Raw genomic sequence first — 17,475 nt, 5'->3', positions numbered from 1 at the left:
TGTCATTGTAACACGGGTAATTGCTAACTTCTTGTGATTGCGGTTTTTGTTGCGCCGCTCGTTGCAGCCCAGGAGCTGCAGCATCAAACAAAAAAAGGCATAGAAACACCCAGAGACCTCTATGGACACGTGCGTCCTGCACGTTTCCGCGGCGCTTGATCTTTTAATTAGCCATTTTCATGACTTACACTGACTCTCAGTCAATCTAGATCTGAAAGGAAGCAGCTCAGCGGCTCCGTGTCATCAAAGAACAGCCTGCCTGCTCTTTTATGTCTGCCAGTCTGTCCTTAGGTGCTTAAACTACACAAATACAAACTGTCACACTTGGGCACTTTTGTCAAACCTTTTGTCATGAACCTAATTAAGGCCTTTTATCATGTTTTGTAGAAACCAGTGTTGTACTCATTTACTGGTCTTAAAAGTGCATCTCTTAATAAACATGAACCCACACTTAATGGTTGTTGTACTGTTGTTGTCCTGTTGGGATGATGTTGCATGATGGTGCGTTTGTGGGGGCAATTGTGTCAGGATTCCAGCCGCAGATCTGCGTAAGGTCCACAGTGATGCTCCAGGTTGGGCTCAGAAGGATAAATTGGCTTTTAGCTGTGATCAGACACACATAAATTACCACTGTTGGGCCAAAATGGGTTTCTGCTCAGAGAGGCCATCTTTAGAGCACTGATTTATATTCTAGGTGAGACCATGAGATGAGTAATGAGGTGCAGTTAAGGGATCAAAGCGTGATCCTCCCCCCTGATGTGTTAGTTCTGCTTTTTAAATAGCTTGTACACGCTCATCCACACACAAACGTGCACACGTGCAACCCTGAAGATTAGCTTTGGGAGGGCTTGATCTTTTTTCAAGGACTAGCTTATAAGCTCCCAGAGTCAGATATTGTTCATGTTTGTAGATCTATGTTGAATCTTTTCCATTTCTGTCCAAATATTTCCAGAATATCGGGAAAATGCAACACAGATACATTTTTATATGATGGCACGTAGGGTCCCGCGTCATTATTCTGCTTTAAAATCCCTCAAACACCCTTTGGTTTTCTTCCCAAATAATAGTGTTAAAAGCCAACTAAGAGCCCGCCGCCACTCTTCCAGCTCAGCATGGAGCCATTCATCCATTAATGTGAAGGACTCTTCCCCATGTCAGTAAAACCACTGAAAGTTCATTTCCAACGCTGCCACGTCCTCAAACCATTTAATTATCTGCGATAAATGACACGTTTCGCTGAAATGACGTACTGGTTGTTGTTGATGACTCCTGCTGCACAATCACTGTTTTTATCTGACTTGATGAGGAGAGGTAGCAGTTAACAAAGAACCAACCAGAAGGACTATTCAAGGTATGGGAAGTAACTCGTTAGCTAAGTTTACCGGTTATTCCTGTAAAAAACGCCTTCATAACTTGTTATTTTAAAACTGTTCTCTGTTCTCCCCCATAATGATCAAAGGACCGCTATAGGTGGAACACTGCTAGCGCGCAGTGCTACTGATGATGTCGCACAGGATGATAGATTTGCTTTGATGATTCATGACTTGTCTCTGCAATTGTTTGGCCGTTTCTCTTCTTCCAAGAGCAACTTGTTTCTCGTGTCTAAAATCTTTTTATATATGAACATGCTTATTACCGCTATTCAATCGTGTTAGCTGTAATGCATCATATTAATAATGCATCATACATTAATACATAAAATACATCATTTAATAATTTCCTGTCAGCTTCCTGAGATTTTACACCTACCTATCATTTTTTTTATTATTAAAGGTTTTATTATTAAACTCCTGCTCATCTTCTTCTGGCCTTGCTCAGAGCTTTTCCCCCAAACATGATTAAAAAAACAACAAAGCAAACCTACTTGAATTCATCTACAGAGACATGAGAGCAACCAGGATGTAACCAAAGGAAATAACTACTTGCTGAGACATTCGTCTCTGGAAATGATTGAGACCGACGGGTCGTTTCCGCTCGCATTTCTTCCCTTTCCCGCAGCTCCAAACACATTAGTTTAGCTCAGCGTGGCTCCCAGGTGTTTCCCTCATGTGCCGTCTGATAATGAGGTCTGCCTCTTGCACACGTCGGGCGTGGACGCGACGAGGGAACGCCGCCACGGCCCCACCTCTCCTGCATCGTCTGATGGTTAAGCATTGGCCACAGGGTCTGGTTTGTGTGCTCCGATCCTCCACGCCACATATAAATACAGAGCTAACAAGCGTGAATGGAGCCTTTTGTGGAGCCACAGTGCGTACTTTCTTCTGCCTGACACCACCAGGAAGGTGGATGCTGCCAAAAAGCGGCCGCAGGTGCAGCGCGTGACGCCGCCTTGGCTCATCTCAAATACAGCTTTCATCGCACTTCCTGGGGCAGGTGCTGGGAGGTTCCTGTTCCTCCGCCAGTCAGGGTTTTTCCTTTTTGAACGTGTGCGGGTGTAAAATTGCAAAATTACAAAATTATTCTCTAAAACGATTCTCCCCTGAGATGTGAACATCAGGCAGTTGACTAAATTCATCACTGTCATGACAAAGAGAAGAAGAAGAGGGACATCCAGGAGTCGAGGCTGTGCTGTGGAGAAACAAGAGAAGGTTGCCAGACGCAGCGAGAATACATAAAATGTAAACAAAGCATATATTAACCGCGTGCAGAGATGGCTGGAGGGAAACGGCTTTAGGCGAACCAACGTCTGGAAAATCACCAGGCCAGAAATTCAAGAGAAAGCAAGTGAGGAGGAGTGGGGGGGGGGAGAAGAAGAAGAAGAAATGTTGTTTCTGAGAAAATTAGAGCTTCTGTGAATAACTACACTCAGCTGCATTCTTCATCGTGACGTGTGGGTGAGTTGCCAGAGGATTAGAGAGGAGCGTGTGGCGGAGAGATAGACAGGACGGCTCGCCTTTGATTCGCCCTTTTATCAGCGCGCGTTCGCGGCAGAAACAGCGGGCACGTTTGTCTCGCCCCATTCCATTCCTGAAAGTCATTAAAATGCAGTTAGTCCGAATAAAAGTATGAAAGCGTTTAGAGGTTAGCTGACCCCTTTCAAAGTAATTAAAGTTGCTCCTCCCCCACCAGCAGTAATTGCCACAGAGGTTCCGAACATTTGGTGCTGTCAATACATTTTCTTTGAGGAAAAACTGTCTTTATTGTGAAGGTACGGGCGAATAAATGGTACAAGGCAGATGAAGCCAGGCGTTGCACTAGAACCTAAACGCAGCTAGCATAATTGCTTCATCCCACGTTGACTTAACATTGGTTCCCTGTTGTTTTTTCTTATGCTGGTAATTGCAAACGCGAGAAAGCACAAGATGTAATGGGATGGCACATTAAAATAACTGAATGCATTATATCGTAACATCCATCCCAAACATTTTTACAGCCTGAAGTTGCACCTATGTGACCCGAGGTTCCGGAGTTCATCAACTATCTCAACTCTCCCGCTGTCCTCTGGTGGAAACGTTGAGCTCTCTTCTCTCTCTTCTTCTCCTCCTGCTTCGTCGCAGCCATGAAGTCGGACCGTAAGCGTCTGAAAGCAGAGAGGGCCGACCTGATGAACCAGATGCAGCAGCTTTACGCCACCCTGGAGAGCCGAGAGGAGCAGCTCCGCGACTTCATACGCAACTATGAGCAGCACAGAAAAGTGAGCACTTTAATGAGACCATTTTTCTTAAAACAAACCCGAATTTCTGACTCATGTTATTAGTAACGAGCACAGACTTTCTTCTGAGTGTGTTAATGGTTATTCTGCAGTTCTAGCGGCCCAATATTGACCTTAAACTTTAACTGACTTTTCAAAACTTTGCTTCTTTGAAATGCTGCTTTTTTTTTTTTAATCTCGTGACAGATATTCGGTATTAATAAACAGCAATTTCATCCTGATTTCCAGTCCAGTTGAATTCTGTGCTTGAGAGTGATCAGCGTCTCTGTGCTAGGAGAGTGAGGATGCGGTGAAGGTGCTGGCCAAAGAGAAAGATCTGCTGGAAAGGGAGAAGTGGGACCTGCGTCGGCAGACCAAGGAGGCCACGGAGCACACGGGGATGTTGCGCTCGCAGCTCGACCTCAAGGAAAACCGCATCAAGGAGCTGGAGGCAGAGTTGGCCATGGTGAGGCAGATCTACAGTCCAAGAGGAGGCAGACACCCGCTGATGTTTCATTTAGATGGATATTGTTTTAGTAACCTTTCATCACTCTTTAGAATTGTTTGAATGATTTAAATGTACACTGAAGAAGGAACAAAAAGAGCAGATCTTAAATGGATAATTTACATTTCTTTCTGCCTCATGAGGTAATGGTAATGATAAGTCCAGCAGTACCTGAATGCCTCTGCACGCCACCCTGATTGAGTAAACTCCTAAGACAATTTCTACCAACCTCGCTGCCGTCACACGTGTTCACATCTTTCGCTGTAAGGACTGATGCCTAATTAGTTGGGTTGGCGTGCAGGTTTTAACATGACCAAATCAATTCGATGTCCCGCCACTAGAGGGCGCCTTGTCTTTACTGTGAGGTCAGAACAATGAGTCTGTTCTGCCAATAGAAACTATCAATGATCACGCACAAAGTCTTTGAATGTGTAGTAGAGCTGTCCTCATGTCTCCAACCCCCCCAGATGAGTAACTGTGTGAATCAGAGAATGGAGTTCCGGGTGTTTGAGCGGGTTGCTGACAGGGACTACTCTCCTAGGGTCTTGGCGGTAAGACGGGTCACCAGCATTCAATTTGGTCCTTTGTCGACTCTCCCACTCCCAATTATCCCCCCTAATTGTGACATAATTGTGATCTTTGGTAAAGCCCCTCCTCCGATGCACGTTTTTGACTAACCCCCCGGAAAACCCCGACTTATCCTAGTGGTCCTAACACGCGTGATCCTGCTGATTCCTGCTGTGGTTGATCGGAACATGTCATGGGTCTAATTGGGCCTGGAGTAATGATCGGGGATGCATTTTCTTTTCAACACTCTGAAAACTGATGACCGTTTGCTTTTGCATGTCAGTCGGGATGATAGCTCGGCATTGCTAGCTGGAGCTAATTGTGAGCAGGTCGATTGATCCGCAGCCTGTCATCACCGTAGCATGAGAAAGGCATGAGTGTTTACGCACACAATGGGAAAAAAAACCAGCACAAATTGCACCTTTCATTTCGATCGTTAAAAAATATTTCAAATGTATTCATGAAATACATCCTATGATGGAGATTATCAAGTTTTACGCACAAATCTCTTCACCGTCCACCCAGAAAGGAAACTGTAGTAGCTCCAGTGAAGACGTAAATTCGCACACAGAGATTTTATAGCATGTGGATGAATACACAAGTAATGAAGTTTTCCTTAAAAACAGCCTTGAAAAGTCTAAAGCATGACCACATGTCTGATTGTTTCTGCTTGTCTTAAGGCCAAGCAGTCCCTCGCCACCCTGACCAAGGATGTGCCCAAGCGTCACTCTCTGTCCATGCCAACTGACGCCGTTGTCAACGGCAACAACCAGGAATGGGTGATGCAGGCAGACCTTCCGCTGACTGCTGCTATCAGACAGAGCCAGCAGACCCTCTATGTGCACACGGGTCATCCCACTGACAGACAAGGTAGGCCTCACGGAGCACACACACACACTCACACACACACACAGACCCACTGCGGGTGCTTTCACCATTTTTCCACCATGTTTACCCCCACCTCCTGCATGCTCATGTGAAGCTGAGCCACACGACGCCGCCCTCTCCATTCGCTCAGTGTGACTGTGTTGGTGGTTAATGGCGGCTCCCCCTGCATTTCATGTGCTTTCTGCAGCTGTCACAGTAATATTTCTGTTCCGGTTTGTGTCCACAACAAATAATGACATATCTAGATGTGTCTGGTTGACTTATACCGGTGGACATTTGCTCTGCAGGTTCACCTTTTGTCTTCTATAGACACATTTGCCGCTGACACGTGTCACAAAAGGGTTATTCATGGTCCCTTTATGTAACCAAGTAGACATTTATTTAAAGTCAACCTAGTCATTCATCTTGCTTGTACCTGACACGTGCCAACTGCTACCAGTCCCTTCTTAAATTTCTATATTTTGATTTACAATGATCTTACAGGAAACGGCTCGATGCTGCCCCTATGGTCACCAGTGGTACTGCATGGGTTGGTCCGAATCAGCAATCTTTCAGAAAAATAAATGTAAAAAAGAACAACTATAGTTCATGGCTTAAATACTGCATCCATGTTTGTGTGTGTGTTTAAAAAAGGCATGAATGACCCTTACTGAAACCCAAAGAATCAGCCTTTATTAAATCCCGTCTGAGCAATTATTAAGTTTGCCTTATTATCCACGTCGATGTGAGATCCTTTACAAGCTCTCAGCCTCTTCCAGAAACGCTGAACTGTAAACAGAGCAATCACAGACAAATGGAACCCCCAACCTGACAAGAAATTCCAATACTTATTAGCCTTTGTTCTCTCACTCTTGACAGTCCTCTTTAAAGGTCAATGAGAGCTGCTGTTGTCTGACTGGCACCATCTGAAGAAAGAAAACATTTAAAAAAAACAAAAAACAAAACAGAAACCACGGTTGTGAAATTGATTGTACTGAACGTCTCTGTCCCCCTGTCACGTACAGCAAAGCTGTTCCTTGTTGCCTAGCAACTGCAGATGATTGGAAATGATTGCAGCTCTTTTGTTTTAATCTTCTTTATGTTTGAAATAGCTGTCCCTGGTCACTACTTTTGGTACCCAAACACGCCCTAAAAAAAAAACCAAGCCTTTTTTTTGCCTGTCTATCCCCCCCCCCCTTCCCGTTTTAGTGGCAGCCGTGCGGGTGAGCCCGTGCCACTCGCGTCAGCCCTCCATCATCTCCGACGCCTCTGCGCTGGAGGGGGACCGATCGTCCACGCCGAGTGACATCAACTCGCCACGCCACCGGACCCATTCACTCTGCAACGTAAGAGCTGCCCAACGCACCCTGTCCTCTGCCAATGCCCCCCCAACCCCAACCCCCCAGTGTTGTGGCTGTTTCCCGTGTTTGCCTCAGCCTGTCATGCTCTCACTCTGCAACAGTGGGTTTTGTGTAGCCGAACGCGTGCATGAGCAGCAGCGCTCCCAGCGTCACTTCCTGCCTGCGTCGGCCCCCCGCTCTCCACCTGGTCCGTCTTACTCATCCCTCCTTCTCTCTCCTTCTTCCCACAGTCCCTAGAAGATCTGGAGGAGGCGAAGCGTAAGAAGAAGAAAGAGAAGATGGGGCTGGGCTCTCTGTCGCGCGTCTTCACCCGCGGAAAGCAGCGCAAATCCCTCGACCCCGGTTTGTTTGATGGTACTTCGACACCTGAGTATTATATAGAGGAGGATGCAGACTGGTAACGGAACACGCTGTGAGAGCAAACCCCACTGGCGGGAGAACCTGCTGCGCTCACCGGCGGCGTACATGTTGAAACGGGCACGTGTGCGCCGGCCGAGGCGGCGTGGGGGTGGGGTGGGCTGGGCTGGGGTGGGGGGGGGGGGGGCGGTGGGTGCGTGAGAGCGTTCGCATGTCTGAATGCTGGAGGCGCGCCTCACTTCACCGAAGGGTGACTCCTAGCGAGCGGATGGCCCCCTGTATGTATGTATGTACAGTGCTTTAAACACGGCGGACAGAGCGTGGCGGCGGCGGCGGCGGCCAGGCGGACCCGTTCCATCGTACCTGCTGTGTTGCTGGAGCTTTGAATTGTTCCTGACATTTATTGTTTGTTTTGTTTTCGCTCAACTGGAAACTTGAAGGACTGCTGTACCTGTAAATAACAGTCGATGTGCACATTGTGTAAATGTCCCCTTGTCCTGAATGCCTTTTTGACTCCTCCCCCACCCTCACACCCTTTTAACTTCCTGTTAATTGTCCTGCTTGGTTGTCCCCCCCCACCCCCCCTAACCACCACCTCCCTCCCTCCACGCTGCCATGGTGAGAACAGTTTCCTGTGGGCAACATGCAGACTCCTCAATCCCGCCGGACGCGCACATGAAGCCGAACAGGAAATACCCGACCTTTGCTTTCTATCTGCTGAGATAGAAGTGACATGTATGATGCACGTGTGACATGCATGCACGTGGCCCCGCTCCCCACATGCATGCAGAACAACAACAAAAAAACCCTGCAGAAATGTCTCTTTTTTTTTTTCTGGTTGCTGAGGACAAACCAAAATGAAAAGAGAGGTCAGTTGCTGCGTCTGTGCCGTTTATGATCATTTCTTTATCCAACATTTGGCTTAATGTAGCCTCAACTAAACACTGTTGTGATCCAAACGATACAAATTAAGGGCAGCAAAGTCCCCAACTCCAACGTTGCACCAAAAAAAGGCTTTTCGTAATTTTCCTCCAAGATCCAGATCGTGCAGCAGCGTAGAGTCATGTAAAAAATAGAGGGGGGAAAAAAGGAAACTCATTCTGAAATAAGCGTCATGAAAGCCATTATTACAGTTTAGCTGCCAGCACTAATACAACAGATATCAGACGGCTCCTTTCTACCCCTTCATTTGCTTTAGCAGCCTGAGCAGAGAGCGGCCGTCAGAACGACCCGTGCCAACTCATAAAAGCTGAAATATATAGAAAATGCATATTTTTTTCCTCCCGTGACCTGGTGAAAGCGGCGGAAATATTCCAATATAGAGTTTATTCCATCACTTAAGGGGGAGGAAAAAAGCAATTAAGTTGGTGCCAAAGGTTAATAGCATTTCTTCAAGCAAAAGATGTTGGATTATTGTGATCCTTTGGTTGGATGGAGCAGGAGTCTGCACCCCCGCCCCCAGGAAACCTCTCCCCGGCCCGATGTCGAACTAACCCCATCAGAAACCACTGTGGTGGCACCGATGACCCCGGGGGCTGTATTTAACCACCACGCTTGTCAAAAGAACAGGACTAATCTGCTTCAACAGCTATATTTTAGGCTCTCAGGTTCTGAATTAAGGGGCGAATCAAAATTATCCCCATAAAACATCATGTACTGAACTGTATGCATAAGAACAACAGCACAAAGGTTTATTTCATTAAATATTTCATTACCTGTGTGAATATATAGGCTTTGTAGGGTGATTTTTGGTCATTTACCAAAAGATTTTGATGCCCCGCAGCTGAGAGACCATATCTATTGGAGAAAAAAATGTATGGATTTAATGTTTTGAGTCTGTTTTATTTTATTTGCCCCCGCAGATATTATACTTTTTGTAAGTGTGAAAAGAGTACAGGAGTAAAAAAATATATTATTAAAGAGTTTTATTTAAAGGGAGGGATGTAGATATCTGCTGTGAGGGTCCAAGCAGAGAACTTTTAAAGGCATGGCAACAAAAAGATACGCGCAAAGAGAGCTAAAAATAAGATTATTTTAAAATAAAATAAATAATTTCCATGTGGCTGTCCTCTCTTTCCCTGTGTTAATGTTTGTGTGTGTGTTCATTCCTTGTATGGCTCTAATCCTGACCTGGCGGGGGGGGTCCATTTCTAACATATGCATCAGCCTCCCTCAGCCTTGCAAGTCCATCTGTGAGAAGACTCTATCCCAAATCTTCCAAATGGCCTCCTTTCCTCTCTTCCCAAATTCTTCCTGTGACACTGACATCAATCAGAGGGGAAAAGAAGCAGCATCAGATTGTTGGATCAGAGCTCACATGTGTCAGCCAACACCGTCAGCAGTGTTCTGTGTGAGTTTGGGCCCTGACCTCTAACACTGACCCCTCCCATTTGTCTCACCTCCACCTGACTCTCCACACAGTCAAGTGACCCGGAAAGTTATCGATCGGCTTTGCTTTAAAAACGGGTCGCCGGCTGTGTTTGCAGTTGTGATGCTAACATCACACGAGAATGTTGGATTTAAGCACTTCTTCAAGTTATGTTTGATTTTTTTTTGTTTGTTTATTGAAAGTCTAAATACCCATCAGAGCTATTAACCCGTACCTATTAGCCTGTTAGCTTCTCTTAGCCTAGTCAGGAAATGTGGTGCATAACACACTTGTTTTCTCTGACATAGCGACAAATTGCTACGATTACACGCTCAGTGGAACTCTTAAAACAAATAAGCAGCGCCAAACCGTATTACTACAAACTTTAATTACACTCGGGTGTTTTTATTGGGGGGGGGGTTCAGAATTTGCATGTGTCAGGTTCAGGTGGTAACGCCTTTTCATTACTTTTGTATCTGCCGCTGGGCGGGTGAGTGATTGCTGTCATTAAAATGTGGAACGGAATCATTTTTTAAAGGGCAATATAAATGAAAACCCAGTTACTATCCTAATTTTGTTAACTGGGGGATGGTTGAGTTGATGCTGGAAATGTTTGTATTCCTGCTCAACACCAAGAAACAAGCATTTTCCTGCAGCATCAACCAGTGGAGGCTGCCACATTATCCAATCTAGGGTTTAATAAGACAAAAAAGAGATAAATTGTGTTTTTTGTACACTTATAAATGTCTAAAATTGTTCCACATAGACCCTGCTACACAATCACTGTCATAAATCCTCCATATTGCACACCGAGGGCAGTAAAAACCTCCCCAGCTGTCGCAAACCCTGGAGTGGTTCTGGTCCGTGCAGGATAAAGACAACAATCGTAGGCAGAATCCCGGTAATCATCAAGATGAGCCTCTCACAATGTGACTGGAGATAAGCCAAGTTATTAACTAACCAATGAAAAGGCATATGGGACAAAGAGGCAGAACATAAACAACCCTTTAGTTTCTCTGGGCAATGACGGTAAAACGGGGCAGAAAATGACAAAAAGCAGGGAGCTGCGGCTGTGATGGAGGACCACCGACACAAGGGCTCGATTCTGCCTCGTGTAGAACTTCTGTATTTTTCATCGTGCCAGTCACAGTTTCAGTATCGACTCAGATAAAGGCCACCGAAGCCCTCACAATGATAGTGGTGTAGCTCTCAGTGGGCTTTTCCTAAGGCCCGACAGGGTCACCGAGAGTGCAGACTCGCACAGTGTGGACCCTCACCCACATCTCAGACGGTTCATTCTGCAGTTGTTAGTGCGAGCCGCCTTTGTTGGGATGAAAAACAGAGCTGGTATCCAGGCAGGCGTGCGCTGACGGACATGGTTCCTTATGAATCGCTCCCATGAGGCCATCTTCATTTCATGCATCGCTCAATGGGGGGACATAAAAGCTCGCAGCCTGAGATGAATTGCTGAATTTCAGGTTTTTATGAAGCCATCTTTGTGGTCCCTGCAAGCATTCAGGCATGAATCTCTATTGTGTAAACTCACAGTGGGGCAGTAAAGCCTCCTGGAGAACAGAGTTTCCTCATCAGAACGGAGACATTAAGAGATTCCAATTGGTGACATTAATCAATATCAGCTTACCATTTCAATAAAAAAGAATTTTGGCAACAAAGTGGCCCGACAAGAGAACCCTGCGCTCCCTTATTGAGTCCCCAAATGCTTTTCAGAGCGCATTGGTTTACAGCATCCTGCCTGATTCCATAGATCACTGTCCGCTGACCCTGGAATTTGGGGGTGGGAAGTTTCAGGAGTTCCATGGAGCAGTTCCAGTCCTGCACCTCCATTCTCACACCTGCTTATGTGGAGTTCCCCAGGGGTCGGTCGCAGGTTTACTTTCGTTCTCCTTGAAGATTCTTGCACCCTTTACATGATAATGGGGTTTAAATGAAAGAAGATCAAGCCCAGATGTGTTGATATTATGGCCCTGTGGGTCATAATTAAATGATGACAGGTCCAGCTTTGATGGCCGAACACAAATGACTACATTCATTGGCCAAAACGGTGCTCACATCAGCTCCAAACAATGAAAATAAACTGAGATGTTCTGTAAGTTGCCTAATAACGCTGAATGGTATGATTGGAATTTAAAGGAAGATGGGAAAGAAGTGCTTTTCTACTGTAAGTATTCTTACTATAGAGGTGAATGAAGCAAGATTGCTGTAATAAGTGTAGATTTGTATTGACCTTAAAGGAGTTGTATATGAAATTTTATATTTCAGTTTAATATATAAATGTGTATGATGTGTGCAGTGTCATGTTAAAGCCAGTATTCATAGTTTGCTATGCTTCTTTAGGATATAAGTTCTGTCTTCTTTATATTGCACAGTTTCAGGTTTACTTCAGACTTGCCACTGTGTTCTAGTGGAGTAAAAAGTACAGTATTTGACCACTGTGGGGAATTTACCGCAGGGCATTAAAATAACATGAGGTCGACATCATTCAGAGGGTTTGTTGTTTACATGCTGATGGCTCATTTGGACAGATGAGTCATGGAAATTCCCCAACAGTAACATCCACCCAGTTAATGGAGGCCCGATGTGAAAACAAGTTGTTTCCAAAATGGTAACTATGGCTACAGCATCACTGCCAAAATGTTGCTTTGCTGTCATGGAGACAGATGTTTAGGATGTCAACCCCGCTCGCCATGAGGACTCTGATTACGTTTATGTTTAGTTCTCCATTGGTTTCACACTGTAATTCTCACTTTGCTTTCTTCTTTATTGCTCGGCCACTGCCACCTCTGCCTCCACTCACACCCGCATCCACTGCACATTTTCCACCCACAATCATCACCCTCCCCTGGGCCACCCTCGCAGACTCGGACAGCCTCTGCAGCCCCACCCGTCTCAGCCTGTCAGACGGCTCGGAGGACCAGCTGGACCGTCTCCAACAGGTGGAGCTGGCCAGGACGACGCCCATGTCTCAGTGGAGGGCGGGCACCGTGCAGGCTTGGCTGGAGGTTGTCATGGCGATGCCCATGTACATCCGCAGCTGCTCAGAGAACGTCAAGAGCGGAAAGGTCGGGCAGAGTCGCAGGCAGCACCTCATCTGCTGCAGCAGCTAAAACTCTGGCGTTTTGCAGGTTTTGCTCGGGCTGACTGATGAAGACCTGGAGCTGGGTTTAGGTGTCGGCAGCCTGATGCATCGCCGAAAACTCCGGCTGGCCATCGAGGATTACAGAGATGCTGAGAGCGGTGGAGGGTGAGACACAAAAACTGCCCTTTCTCAATAATCAGCGGAGCAACGCTGCCATCTAGTGGATTAGTTTAGCAACAACAACGCAAAGGCGCTTTTATTTTTCTATTTTATCATGAAAAAAGTGAAAGTTAAAAAGATCTGTCAGAAAATGTAATGATTTAGGCAGAAAAATACACAACTAACGTAATGCTCAGATCTTTTTTTAACATTTCCCTGTAAATTACACTGCAATATTTTAACAAAAAAATTAACTGGTATATGTCAAATAAGTAGAATTTTTGTTGTCATAAACTAATCAGATCCAAAGTGAGCTTGTATTATCTTGACATAGTCATAATTATCATTTTTATCTGCAGGTAACCTTTTATTAAATAGTTCAGTAAAAGTAGAAAATCTACTTTAAAGTTTTTAAATAGCAGAAAATAAAAGGATTTAATTATATGTTAAACTGTATATAATATGCATTACTTCGGCTATATGTCTGCATACATAAGCTGTCCATTTTTTTAAAAAACATCCACTGTTTACAACAAAGTCTTCTTTTAAAATTTGCCATCAGTCATTAAGTGATTGGTTCTATCATGCTGTATTAGCATTGTAAAGAAATATGCATTTATTTTATGTCCTATGAATGGTTATAAGTGAGAGCAGTCCTTGCTCAAGTAAACAATCAGACAAAAGGTGTTTCTTTATATCAGAATTTTAAATATGGAAGTTTGACCGGAGATTGCAGTGTAATCCAAGAATACAATATTTGCTCTAAAACAGGTTGTCCAAGGCTGCAGATCTGGATCACCACTGGGTGGCCAAGGCCTGGTTAAGCGACGTGGGCCTTCCCCAGTACTCCCAGGCCTTCCACAATCACCTAGTGGATGGGCGCATGCTGAACTCGCTGACCCGCCATGACCTTGAACGCCACCTCAACATCACTAAGAAGTTCCACCAGGTCAGCCTGCTGCTTGGCATCGAACTGCTCCAACTGCTCCAGTTCGACAAGGAGGTGAGAACAAGACATGAATCCAGAATATTTTCCAGCTCCAGATGTGAGGAAGGAAGTATTTCAGTGTGATGTCAACATGTTTGACCTCCAGGCCCTGCAGGCCCGTCGGATACAGTGTGAGCACCAGAATGTGGATCCACTGGTTTGGACGTCTCATCGCGTCATCAAATGGATCAGAGACATTGATCTGAAGGTGGGAACCTGGAGACAGGTGGAACACAGTCAGAGTATCTTCAGCACTGATAATCTTTGAACCAATCCCTCCAGGACACAGCAAATATTTCTGCTGATTAGGGCTGATGTTTACTGTTGGATTCATATTTCCTAAAAGTAATTGTGCTTTTAGCAGCTGCTGTTTGGTCGCAGACTGCAGCCTCAGCTCTGTGATATCAATATAGCCAGTCAACATTGTCTATTGTCTTTATATAGGAACAATCGCCTCCATTACGAGGTGTGACTGAGGCTGACATCCTGTAATGTCCTCAGGGACCGTCAATTTACTGTATGATGACGTCTGGAAAGTCATCAATAGGTTGTTTGTTTAGGGTCAGACCACTTTGAATGCTATTACAGGTCAGCCCAGGCCGCACGACTGCGTTCCAAATGTCACCCTTTAGCCTTCTTTCCCTTCTCCCCTTGCAGGAGTTTGCTGAAAACCTCCTGAATGGTGGCGTGCACGGAGCCGTTATGGTACTGGACCCCACATTTAACACCGAGATCATGGCGAACGCGCTGGGGATCCCCGGCAACAAGCACATGGTGCGCCGCCACCTCGTGGAAGAGATGCAAACGCTGATCGGCTCCGCCTGGTGAGAAGAGGGGGCCCAGGCTGCCGACCCCACCGACCTTTCATCACATTACCCTCATTATCCTCATCAAATGCACTGTTTTCACTGCCTTTTTTTTTTTTGGCCTGTCTCAGAGACTCTGATCTTTCTCACGTCCCCACTCAGGGCTGATGTCCAACAGGACGGCGAGCATCTAGGCCCTGGAACGCCACCAATGCTCCTTCGCCAAAACTCCCTGGGCAGGCCGCCCAGCTCTCTGGGCAGACACGCGGACGACGACAATTCGCTGCGAAGGAGGGCCGTCAAGGTGGTGAAAAAAATGCATTACAAGGGTGTTGCTCCCTCTTTGATTACACAATGTTTGTACCAGACTAGTTCCATTTGTTGGAGGATCAAAGCACAACAGATAATTAACCTCCTATTTAAATGTGAAGAAGTGACAAGATGTGTTTCTTCTTCTTCTTCCTAGCCGCCAACGGGGTTCAGCCCGAAAGCACGCAGCGGGCGGGACACCAGCTGCCACGGCAGCTACGGCTCCCTGCCCCAGGAGGCCCGAGACCAGACCCCGCCCAGAACAGAGGGAAGCCCGATCCGGGGATACGCCAGCATCGAGGTCTCTAACGTGTGAGGTCGCCCCGGCGCCGCCAACCCGGTGGGCCCACCTGAACAGGCAGCACTTTTTTCAAAGGAACACACTTCTTTTTTACAAGGTTCTCTTGTATTGTAGTGTACTTTGATGTCCTTCGGTGCAGTAATTTTCCTTCAAAAAAGCAACATCGAGACGCTAAATGAGTATTTTTCTAACATTTTGTGTTTTCATGGTCTTTTGTGAACAAGGATCTCTAAACGTTTTCTAGCTGTAGTCAACTTTTCTGGTGGAGAGAAGAGTTTTTAAAAAGTGACTGTTAAATCCGCGGTATTGTGACAATATGGAGTAAAAACATCGCTGTTTAAATTGCTTTATTATGTTTTGCTGTCTGTAAGGCCTTGTTGATGTAGCTTAAAGTACTGGACAAAAAAACCCAACAAAATATCATTTTGGACATTGTGTTTCATCAAATCAGTTGTGTTCAAACTCCTGTAGCAGCAGCATCCCATTTTCTAAAGACACAAATGCCCCAACAATTGCAGCTAAAGCAACTTGTCCAGAATCCTGCAAGATCAGAAACTGTGCAGATGTTTTTAGGAAAAGTGTTTCTTCCAAGTGAAATAAAGATGTTTTATTGTCCAGTCCCTGTGGTGCCTATCTTGACCTCGTGACAGAAAGTGGGTGTTTCTTCTAAAACACAATAAAGAGAGGCACAAATACGTTTGTGACATTAATCCAGGGGTCACTGGGGTCACACACGCTGCTGCGCATGTCTTTCTTGGTGGCAACAGGCTGGATGTGTTGGGATTTCTAGTTTGTGTCTGTCTTTGGCCTGCAGGGGGTGGTGTTGAGCACAATTGGGTGCAGCTGGCACTGCAGGTGGGCGCACCTGTAGGCAATTTACATCTTGCTGCCTATTTAGGCAGGTTGTGCCTGCCTGTCAGTGCTGGGGTGTCTGGTCGTGTAGGGAGTGTGCTTGTTGGTCTAGTGTGGGAGCTTGGTTGGGTTCCTTGGTGTTGGCTCCTGTTCCTGTTGCCCTGGAGGGCCGCTCCTATTCCCGTCCTCCTGGTTTTCCTGGAGGGCCGTTCCTGTTCCGTGTCTCCTGGAGGACCGCTCCTGCTCCCCTTGCAGTCTAGGAGGACTGCCTCTGCCCTCAGTGTCTCGGGGCACGTTCGTGTTGCGCCGGACTCCCGAGTCCTCGCCGGTCCAGGAGGACTGCAGCGTGTTGAGGACTCACCGGTGTTCCGAGTTCCCGGCAGTCCAGGGGGACTGCGTCTGGTTCGGGGACTCGCCGATGGACCTGGGACGGGCGGACGCTGCCTCCCGATCCCCATGCGGTCCAGGAGGACTGTTTCTGTTAATGTGTGCTCCCCTTCCCTGTAAATAAAGCCTTTGACCTCCCCACCACTGTGTCCTGGCCTGCGTTCGGGTCCGCTACCACCATGTATCGTAACAGGATGCTTTGCAAAGATCGGGCCTATGAATCATGAAACCACCAACGACGCTGAAAAAGAGGAAACGAGGGTCACGTAAGCGACCGACAGGGTGACTGCGTGAGTGAGGGGACGGGAGGAAGAACCCTCTATATTTACTGATTCCTCAACTGCATTTCCGTGAAGAAGTCCAGTTTCCCTTTGGTCTTGTTGTGTGTTTGGACATGCAGGGTGCTGTGATGCAACGTCCTCGTCACGTGTTGTTTGACAGACCAGAATTAGAGCCGCCCTCAGGGTAAATATGACTTAGTCTGCTGGTGCTAATCTGCACACATTAGCCTGTGCTCTCTGTGACGCAATAAGGGATGTTTCGTCTCGGCCTGGTCATCCAGGTGAGGTGCTCGAGCCACGACCAACTACCGAGTCTGCCCACGACTTTTTCTACCGTGTTTATTTCCGTGTAAATTACATTGCAAAATGACCTCGGCCATCCGTACAATGTATGAATCTACGCCTTTCAGTTAATCATTTAATTAATGACAGCTTCAGTAAACAGAGTCAGGTGTAATAAATGGCAACTGTGTGTGTGTGTGTGTGTGCGTGCGTGTGTGTGAGCGCGATGAAACAGGAAACAGAACAAAAGCCTCAGAGGAAGACTCATCTTCAGCCACACTGTTTGTGCAGGCTGCAACTATTTTTAGTGTGGAAAGTTCAAACGTGCTTTTTTCGCCTCTGTTCCAAAAGAAAAAT

General features: G+C 46.3%; 1 protein-coding gene across 4 annotated transcripts in view; it reads left to right on the top strand.

Annotated features, from left to right (window-relative positions):
• LOC130529682 (kazrin-like) overlaps positions 1-16,696 on the top strand; it is a 101,054-nt gene extending 84,358 nt beyond the window's left edge. For 2 of the 4 annotated variants that reach the window (XM_057040143.1, XM_057040146.1), the window contains 13 exons: positions 3,498-3,634; positions 3,927-4,097; positions 4,604-4,687; positions 5,384-5,573; positions 6,780-6,916; positions 7,162-7,273; positions 12,534-12,736; positions 12,800-12,918; positions 13,684-13,915; positions 14,007-14,108; positions 14,558-14,724; positions 14,869-15,010; positions 15,173-16,696. In XM_057040143.1, the coding sequence (XP_056896123.1) occupies positions 3,498-3,634; positions 3,927-4,097; positions 4,604-4,687; positions 5,384-5,573; positions 6,780-6,916; positions 7,162-7,273; positions 12,534-12,736; positions 12,800-12,918; positions 13,684-13,915; positions 14,007-14,108; positions 14,558-14,724; positions 14,869-15,010; positions 15,173-15,331 (1,955 nt within the window). In that variant the 3' untranslated portion in view covers positions 15,332-16,696. The remainder of the gene's footprint in view (positions 1-3,497; positions 3,635-3,926; positions 4,098-4,603; positions 4,688-5,383; positions 5,574-6,779; positions 6,917-7,161; positions 7,274-12,533; positions 12,737-12,799; positions 12,919-13,683; positions 13,916-14,006; positions 14,109-14,557; positions 14,725-14,868; positions 15,011-15,172) is intronic. The other 2 variants (XM_057040144.1, XM_057040145.1) reach the window with 2 other exon arrangements.
• The last annotated feature ends 779 nt before the right edge of the window (positions 16,697-17,475 follow it).

This window comes from Takifugu flavidus, chromosome 8 (assembly GCF_003711565.1).
Source record: "Takifugu flavidus isolate HTHZ2018 chromosome 8, ASM371156v2, whole genome shotgun sequence".
Lineage (NCBI taxonomy): Eukaryota > Metazoa > Chordata > Actinopteri > Tetraodontiformes > Tetraodontidae > Takifugu > Takifugu flavidus.
This window is presented reverse-complemented; position numbering and strand designations above follow the sequence as displayed.